We start from the raw sequence: 9,077 nt of genomic DNA, 5'->3' as shown, positions 1-9,077 counted from the left end.
TCTATCTTTTCATACGTCTCGACACACTCGAATGAGACATTATAAACATTTTTATCCGAAATGCCATAAATTCGATTAAGTAGACCAATACATATAATGTCGATGCATTTTACTGTAACATTCTCTAAACTGTGAGTGCAAATGTCACAACTGCTTGCTGGAACTTTACAACTTTATTGCATTTCTGCAAAATGAAGTTACTCACCCAAACCTTTAATTCATGCTTCAAAACCTAGTTATCTTGTCAGTAATTTGGCCAAGGCCACCAAAATATAAAGTACTTTTGTCATCGTGTGAGCCACACTGGTCAAAATGTTTAGTTGTTTTTTCACCATGACAGTCACCCATGGAAATAAAGGTTTCATAAAAAAAAATTGAGAAGACTCAATAGTACATAGAAAAAAAAGTAAATGAACATTTCCATTTATTCAGTACATTTATGTTTGTATGTGTATTACATGTAAACTGAAATCTTGCTTGTCCAATTGCTGTACATTTCATATTTCTTACGGTATGTTACAACAAAAATACAATAGTAAATAACTACAAAATAACCTCCATGAAAAACTAATTATTCTTGTCGGACATCCTGTCGCTCTTGTTGGTCAGGCCAAAGATTTTCATCAACATCACATCCTATGTTTTCCATTGTCATGCACCGGGGAAAAAATCTCCTTGAATGCCGCACCCATCCCCTGCAATGATCAGCTGTGATGTCCTCACATGCAGCATTCATGGCATCCAACAGAGACATCTGATCTTGTGGTCTATGATCATATACTTTCAACCTCCAAGCAGAAAAAAACTCTTCTATTGGGTTTAGGAATGGAGAGTATGGTGGAAGGAACTCCACTGTTATCCTTTCATGTGTAGCAAACAACTCCCTAACAATGTTGGTTCGGTGGAAGCTGACATTATCCCAGACAACAACATAATTTGCCATTGTAGCAGACATTACAAACAATATCAATGTCAGATATTTATGTAATTTACATGTGTGTATACCAGTTTTTGATAAGTGAATGGATTGTTTTGAATGTGATGGCGTACAAGATGAAAAATTATTGAGAAGTTGTGAAAAGTTTGACAGTTTAAGCGAAAAATGACTCATCAGTTTTGATCAACAAGCCATATGAAATTATTTGTTGTGCAAACTGTAGACGATTGTACTTAATGTTTGCACACATGTGCCAATGCATTTGCAATTTGCTCAAATCAATAAGAAATTCTAATCTGATGTGAACAATAAGCTAATTGTTCAGAGATCTGATCTTATTGTTTCGGAAAAAACAATTTTCATTTGAGAATTGAGCCAAAGCAATTGAGAAAAACTGTAAATTCTTTATCACTCGCTATTACTGAATGTGAAAACACCGCGATTGTGTAATAGCACCTCCAGCCACAGTAAGCGCTGTTTCCGTTCAGTGATCAGACTCGCGCGTGCGTCGGTCTTGCTCTGCGTCTGAAGAAACTTTGACCGCTCCAGTTGTTAACTAGCACACAAATGTCCCTTTACTAACAGTTTATTTATTTGACTAGTAATTATAAAGAGATGTGGTTTATTTATGTACTCAGCTGGTTGTCGCTTGTGATACAGATATGTTTCGTTACCCTCGCTATAGGTGAGTTTCGTGTTGTTGCTGTTAGCGTAGCGGCTAGCCCTTAGCACTAACGTTAAACTGAAGCGAAGAATAAAACTGCAAAAACTTGTTGTTTTCTCAGTTAATTTAACGTTAGCTGCATTGATTTATGCTGCCTTCACGTGCTCTCGGAAATGTGATAATTCCCACATCTGATGTCATGATTCCGAGCTGGTTGTGTTTAGTTGTCGGACAGAATGGAGGACGCCAGATTTGTGCTTGCGTGTGCATTGGGAATTTGTTAACTGTTATACTGTAAACGTTAATTCAGAGAGCACGTGAAGGCAGCATTACTTTTAACATGCTTGTGCTTTTATGTTATCATTTGCTTAGGTTACTTTAACTATCCAACCTAATAGCTTCGGGCATTTCAATATAATCTGCACATGGTAATACGAGCTTCCTGAGGACACAAGTTTTATTTAATTTTAGAAAAATAATTTGAAGTGGTAAATCACGTGAATGATGTGCAGGTTTAACCTGTGAACTCTGACTGGTTGGCACATGGTAAACACTGTAAAGATGTGATAAAACACTGCACATGTCAGTACAGAGCAAAACTGTCCACGTTGACACTGATGTAATTGCCTGGCCTGCACTTACACCTGTGTACAACACTTCATTCTTCATATACTTAGCAAATACTTTCGCAGCAAGCACAATATTCTACCAACTGAGCTACAGTCACATCATTACTTGATATGCCTTATACTACTGCTGTTTGATATACATCCTGCTTTTTCTAAACGTTTTAAGTTTCTAACAATTCCTATGCCATGATAGCTCGGTGTGTAACTTTGTGAGTTTAGTTGTTTACTGGTGTTAAGTTTCTTACTTTGCTGTTTGTCTCTACAGCTGCGGGTCTGTATTATTTGGCAGAGTTAATAGAGGAGTACACAGTCGCCACCAGTCGCATTATAAAATATATGATACTGGTGAGTATCGCCTCTACAGTGAAGTTTACGTCATGTCAAGCTCATGGGTGTCTGAAAACCTCGACCTCGTTGCCACCTAAATGCTGAAATACACAACTTGACTTTTTTGCCGTTGACAGGTTTCACAGAATATCACATGATTTTGATATTTTCAGTGTTTGACCAGCTTCTGCTACATGCACGGAAGGCCCTGCCATTTACTCGTGCAGGGAATGCATGCCTTTAGAAAGACAAATGACATTTATGCATATTCAGACTACTTACCCAGATTGTCGTCTTTCAGTTCTCCACAGCAGTTCTGGTGGGACTCTATCTGTTCGAGGGTTTCCCCACGCTCATGATCGGAGTGGGTCTCTTCACTAACTTGGTTTACTTTGGTTTACTGCAGACATTTCCCTACATCTTGCTCACCTCACCAAACTTTATCCTCTCATGTGGTGAGTTACGAAGGATGAATAGATAAATGCGCAAACACTTTTGCATGTTTTTAAAAAGCTAAACTTAGATCTTATGGTTTTCTTTTTACTCTCTCATCCTTATTTTTTTCTCTTGTCCAGTGTTGGTTGTTCTAAACCACTATATGGCCTTCCAGTATTTTGCAGAGGAGTATTATCCATTTTCAGAGGTATGAACCTACGTATTTATATGATCCTCTGTTTTAATCCTGGGTGGAAGTTGATCATTGCATGTTCAGTATTGCCGATGTAAAGGAACTCGGCCTAATTCATAATTTGCAGTAAATTATATGAAAACAAACATGATTTTCTTTGGACAGTGAAAACTGATGTGATATATTGTTTTCCCTCATATAATAGAAATATGTGATATATTCTTCTGTTTTCTTGCTGAAGAATCTATATTTAAGTAAACAGCTATTTTGACGTCTCTTTGTTGTCAGGTTCTCGCTTATTTCACGATTTGCTTATGGGTGATTCCTTTCTCGTTCTTCGTGTCTCTTTCTGCTGGAGAGAACGTCCTCCCATCCACAATGCAACAGGGTGGTAAGTAGCAAACATACATTTGTTTTCATTTCGTTCAAAATGAACCGATAAACTATATACTGCTTAAAATATAAAGCTATATTGGCATGTCTTAATGGATGTTGCTGTTCAAAGACTCATATATTGACATGTTCACATTCGTTTCTGTTTTGCGTTTCTCAGATGATGTCGTTTCAAATTATTTCACCAAAGGGAAGCGGGGCAAGCGTTCGGGCATTCTTCTCATATTCTCATTCTTGAAGGAAGCCGTTTTGCCAAGTCGACAAAAGATGTACTAAAGAAGCGGTTCAAGTGAATACATACCAGATGACAGAGGGCTTTGGCGGTGGGTTTGTTCAGACCACCTGCCCCTTCAATTGAAAAGCATCATGATTTCGTCAGAGGATTTGGTGAAGTTGATCATGGGAGCCGAGGGAGAGAGGACCAGATCTGAACAAATGCACATACGAACTCCTGAGATGAACCTTTGTCGAGTCGCAGGATGATTTCTCTTAAATGACTGGACTTGAGACGTCTTTAAGTTTTTAAAGGCTTAGTGATTTGATAAATTTGAAGATGTGTGTATGTGAATGATTGTGGACGGAGCTTTTGCTTGTGAAGGCAGCGCTGTTAGTTAAAGCTCCTGCTGATTTTCTTCTAATTGTGTCACTTCAAAAGCCAATGTTAACGCTCATGAATTAATACATGTGTCTGGGGGTTTGTTTGCATTTTAAAAGGAATGTTTTATCTCAAAACTAGCGTTTATTTTTCTGTTAGCCATCGTGCAAACCTCAAAAGAATAGTTTAAAAAAAAATTGTTGCTTTGAATAAAGTGTGATTCTGTGGAATACAGAGAGATATATCTACTATAAATTGTGAATTAGCTCGAACTAGATGAAAAAGGTAGTTCATACAACCAGTTTGTTAATTTCATGTCTGTCTCCACACAAAAAACAATAGACATTGTCGCTTTTACTATTCACTACATTGGGTTTAAAACTGAATTGATTATTCTAAAACCTAAACAGGTCAATACAAAGATTACAGTATTTGTAAAATTATTATAAACAAACTAAATAAATTGTGTTTGGAATGACAGGGTTAATGAATAATTTTTGGGTGAAATCTTTCCAACTTCACTCAAAGGTTTTCATATGTTTAACTAGAGACTGAGCATCTGAAACCTTATTGAATGTTTAAACGGGACACTAAGAGGTAAATAAAAAACGTTTTATTTATTTTTTAAAGAGAAAGCTTTTGGGGTTTAAAAAGATGTAAGTTGTATGTCATATACATATTTTATGTTTTCAGTTTTGTTTAACTGTGATGTATTACTTTTTGAGTTAAGATTTTTTTCCAAACTTTAAATGTAAAAATTTGCTACAGAAAATGTCAGTGGAGGACAATCAGGATGAGTGAAAAGACTTTGTGAAGTGTGAGGACGATGAAAGGTCGGCTCATAACACAACATATTTGGGAATGAATCTCTTAGGAGGACGAGTTTGCCCGCGTGTTATTTTGTGGTTTGTTTCATAATAGCTGAAGCTAACATACAGTCAACCGATCGTGGTGATGCTCTTATCCGGTCCAAAAATGGAGTTAAGTGTCCTCTGGGAACTCTGATGATGACAGCCGAGAGTTTTCTGTCCAGTGACCCGAGTCGTGGTGGAACTGACCTTGACAATCTTTATTCAGAGTTTTCGTTCAACATCACTGTAGTTCAGCAGTGGAGGGGTTGTTATGTCCTCTTTTGATGTGTCATTGATGTTTAGCATTAGCTTGTATTCTGAATAGCATACTGGAAGTGTTGTTAGCAAATTGTCATTCATATGAATTTCTACACAATTTCTAATCCAATTCTGACTCATTTTAATGCATACTTTCTGTTAATGTTGATTTAAGTTAAATATTGTTTCATACAGTAATGTTGAAAGAACATTCAGTTTGTAATCATAAATCATAGTAATTAAATTTCATAAAGAATACAAAAAAAAAGTATTTTAAAAAGTAATGATTCTGGTACATAACTACTCAATTATATATTTAAAAAAAGAAGATTGGCATATCCATCCATCCATCCATTTTCTACCGCTTTATCCGAACTACCTCGGGTCACGGGGATCCTGTGCCTATCTCAGGAGTCATCGGGCATCAAGGCAGGATACACCCTGGATGGAGTGCCAACCCATCGCAGGGCACACACACTCACTCATTCACTCACGCACTCACACCCTAAGGAGAATTTTTCCAGAGATGAAGATTGGCATATTTGAATTATAAATTGGTTAAGTCTCATCATCGTCTCAGATATTCCTCCTGAGAAAAAACAGTCTCACAAATGTCTCTGTCATTCGAGTCTCATACGTAATCTCAACAATGTGTCAAACGGAGTTTAGATTTGTCAAGTCTGCAATCAAAAGTCAATATTATTGAAGATCTCAATATGAACTCAAAGATTTCTCATCAAATTCTCTCAAATCCAGATGATTTGACAGCTACAATCTACATTCATTTATACTTCCAGACTATTCATGTGTTTCAACACTCTCATTTGATTCTCTTTTTATTTCTTTTCAGAGAAACATCTGAGACTAAGTTGATATTACTCATCAAATCTCCTGAACTATGAAAGAAAAACATTTCAGCAATAAATTCTTTATTGATCTCTTCAGCTGGTCTAATAGTGTCCTGGCTGGAACTCCTCTGTAAGATGCATGGCCACCTCGGTCCACGGTGATCCATCAGGTTTTAAGGTCCGGCCTAACCGAGGCACATCAAGCACACTAGAACTCTGAAAATCCAGAGGAGATTCAATCCGGGATGGGAACGCATATGGAAGCAGACCTTTCAAAAGATCGTTCAGTGGCAGGTCGGGCAATGAATGTTCAACGCCATCCCATGAAGCCATGTAGCGAGAGCGGCCATCTTTCCAGCAGTCGAGCCTCACACTATGATGCAAATTTGTCGCAGATGGAACCCCCCGAGATCGACCGATGCTCCCGGGAGGAGGTTTGGAAGTGATGGTTGAGATGCTACAATTTTCTGTCTGTTTGCCAGGGTGACATTTTCTGGGATCATCTGTCGACTCTAGCTCAGCAGGTTGACAGAAGGCATGTCGGGGGGTTTGCTTGACATTTATGGGGCGTTGCCTCCTTGTCTGTTTTTTCACACACAATCTGACCATCTGAAACCACCAAGGAGATGTGATGAAACAACCAAGCATGTTTAAGTACATATATGTTATAGATCACCTTCATGTGAGAAGCTCAAAGGTTTTTTGAAGGATCGCCCACAGAAATATCTGACAAAAGATGAGCTTGCATCATTCTGGTCAAAATAACATAAAACGAAACAAGGACAGACCTTTTCTCTGCTCTCTGTCATTGTGAGCAGGTCCTGTCGGAGTTGATGCAGCTGTTTGTGTTTCACCTTCTCCTGCTCTTTGTCTTTCTTCCACATGGCATCTTTGAGAAACCTGTTGGCGGAACACATTTCTTTTCATATCCGAGGACGTTATCAGTTTCTGCTCTTTATATTCGTTTTATTTTGAGAATCATGAAGGCGGTTTCATCTTAACAACATAGACAAACGTTACTGCGCATGCACAACTGAAATTCACATTCACAAATAATAAAGTGCCTGTAAATTATTTCTGATAACAAATCAAAGAAACCGGGAAGAACCGTTACTTGGCTAAACTTGTTTCTACAATATTTTGAACTTTGACTGCAATACCAATTTCAACCCCTAGATGTCAAGGTACCATACGGTTACTTTAAATGCGTTAAAACTACAGGACACATTCAACAAATAATTGTTTATTTAATTCAATTAATATAGAATAAAATAATAATTTAGATGAATATTAACATAAATTAAGTAAAAAGTTATTATTAGACACTAGCCTTAGGATGAAACGGTCTATATTTGAGGATCAAAAACCAGATCATGACTTTCAGTGGGTGGTACCTGGCAATGGACCTGTGACCCCAGATGCGAGCTAGGTCAAGCGCCGTGTGACCTCTGTTGTCTCGAGCGTGTGTGTCTGCTTTATTTCTCACAAGTGTCTCAGTGCAGTCTCTCAGACCTTCAGCAGCAGCCAGATGCAATGGACTCAACCCTTCATCTGTCCTTCTGTCAATATGACAAACGCACAATTCTCATCTAACTTTTTGGGATTTTTCATCCACACTTTAATTTCACATGCTTACAAAATGACAATCATAAATGATCATCTTCATCCACCAATCAAATCTAAAATGCTACACTAAATACAGTCATTATCGGTTGTGCTGATCATTAAAGACTGTTTGATAGATTATCATACACATTGGTCTGTGCTTCATGGTCCAGCAGGTAAGTGAGACAGGCGTGTGTGTTGGGTCGACTCTGAGCAGTTAACACCATGTGTATGGGTCTGCGTCCACGAGGACAGACAGCATTGACGTCCACAACATCACCAGCGTTCAGCAGGAGCTTCATACACTCCAAATGTCCATAGAGTGATGCTATATGAAGAACACTAAGACCCTGCGGGCACACACACACAATAAAAGACTAAAATAAACTTGTGGACGGGTAGTGTATGTGAAGTGCAGACGAGTTGATGAAGTGTGTACTGTAGATGATGAAGCAGAAGTACACACGTGTTTGTCAGTGTGCAGTGGTTTCTGCGCTCGCTTCAGACTCAAACTCAACCACTCGAGGCTTCCACACGTAGCGGCGTGAAACACGTCACTGTCGCGCGCAACTTCACGCGGCTGCCGAACCACTGAACGCGGTTTACCCGGGACACTATATGACAAAAAACGACCGATTTATTTCTGTTACATATTATTGATATTTATTCCGTCATTATGGGTATTTAACTTATACATAAACATCTCAGTAATAGTAGGTTACTACTAAGGCAATTAATAAGAGTTTGATAAGTTAAACTTTTACCTCATGGCTTCTCAGACAGGCTAACGTTTGTTGACGCTGTTTCCATGGACACCCTGCTCTTCTGTCAATCAAACAGTCATTCAGCATTGTGAAGCCGTTTCAAAACTTCATCAATGAGAACCCAAATTTGCTTCAAACGTTACAATTTAATGTTAAATTCGTGCTGTGTCTTACCATAGATATAAATAGTCTTAAATATTTGACGCATATGTTTTTTACTTGTACGTGTGGTCGTTCTTAAAGGAACAGCAGCTAACACAGAACGTTACCCTGACGTTACGGGAACCAGAAAATAACCTTCTGGGAACCAAAGACTGACGTTATGGGAACGTTCTGGGAACCAAAAATTGTTTGCTGGGAGTTCACACAAACATTTAAAATCTTTTTTAATTTACCCTCATGCTGTATATGAATTTCTTCAGCTCAACGCTGTTATTTTTAAATATGTTGGTTCTCCACAATTTAAGTTCGACCAAGCACATCCATTCACCATAAATGTAATGTAATCCATACGACTCCAGTGGGTTAATAAACATTTTCAGAAGTATGGGTTTGAATAAAGAAATGTCAGGCATTTT

The 9,077-nt window shown here is 38.1% G+C and overlaps 2 protein-coding genes across 5 annotated transcripts; one reads left to right on the top strand and one right to left on the bottom strand.

Moving 5' to 3' along the window:
* Positions 1–1,439: 1,439 nt before the first annotated feature.
* Positions 1,440–4,651, top strand: tex261 (testis expressed 261). The gene is made up of 6 exons (XM_056739859.1): positions 1,440–1,622; positions 2,496–2,575; positions 2,859–3,012; positions 3,133–3,200; positions 3,474–3,576; positions 3,739–4,651. The coding sequence occupies exons 1-6, from the start codon at positions 1,553–1,555 to the stop codon at positions 3,852–3,854; spliced, it is 591 nt and encodes a 196-aa protein (XP_056595837.1). The 5' UTR covers positions 1,440–1,552; the 3' UTR covers positions 3,855–4,651.
* A 1,357-nt stretch (positions 4,652–6,008) lies between these two features.
* Positions 6,009–8,754, bottom strand: ankrd53 (ankyrin repeat domain 53). 4 transcript variants are annotated; one of them, XM_056739085.1, is made up of 8 exons: positions 8,674–8,748; positions 8,500–8,560; positions 8,202–8,349; positions 7,883–8,085; positions 7,525–7,689; positions 6,919–7,030; positions 6,400–6,739; positions 6,081–6,315 (listed from the first exon to the last, which is right to left on the bottom strand). In XM_056739085.1, the coding sequence occupies exons 2-8, from the start codon at positions 8,502–8,504 to the stop codon at positions 6,233–6,235; spliced, it is 1,056 nt and encodes a 351-aa protein (XP_056595063.1). In that variant the 5' UTR covers positions 8,505–8,560; positions 8,674–8,748; the 3' UTR covers positions 6,081–6,232. The 4 variants fall into 4 exon arrangements, with proteins under 4 accessions (XP_056594981.1, XP_056595063.1, XP_056594820.1 ...); XM_056739003.1 differs by having other exon boundaries at positions 6,009–6,739; positions 7,525–7,686; positions 8,674–8,754; XM_056738842.1 differs by having other exon boundaries at positions 6,084–6,739; positions 8,674–8,747.
* Between the last annotated feature and the right edge of the window lie 323 nt (positions 8,755–9,077).

The sequence above is a fragment of the Triplophysa dalaica genome, chromosome 1, assembly GCF_015846415.1.
Source record: "Triplophysa dalaica isolate WHDGS20190420 chromosome 1, ASM1584641v1, whole genome shotgun sequence".
Classification (NCBI taxonomy): domain Eukaryota; kingdom Metazoa; phylum Chordata; class Actinopteri; order Cypriniformes; family Nemacheilidae; genus Triplophysa; species Triplophysa dalaica.
Note: the sequence above shows the minus strand (reverse complement) of the source record. Positions and strands in the feature narration are given on the sequence as shown.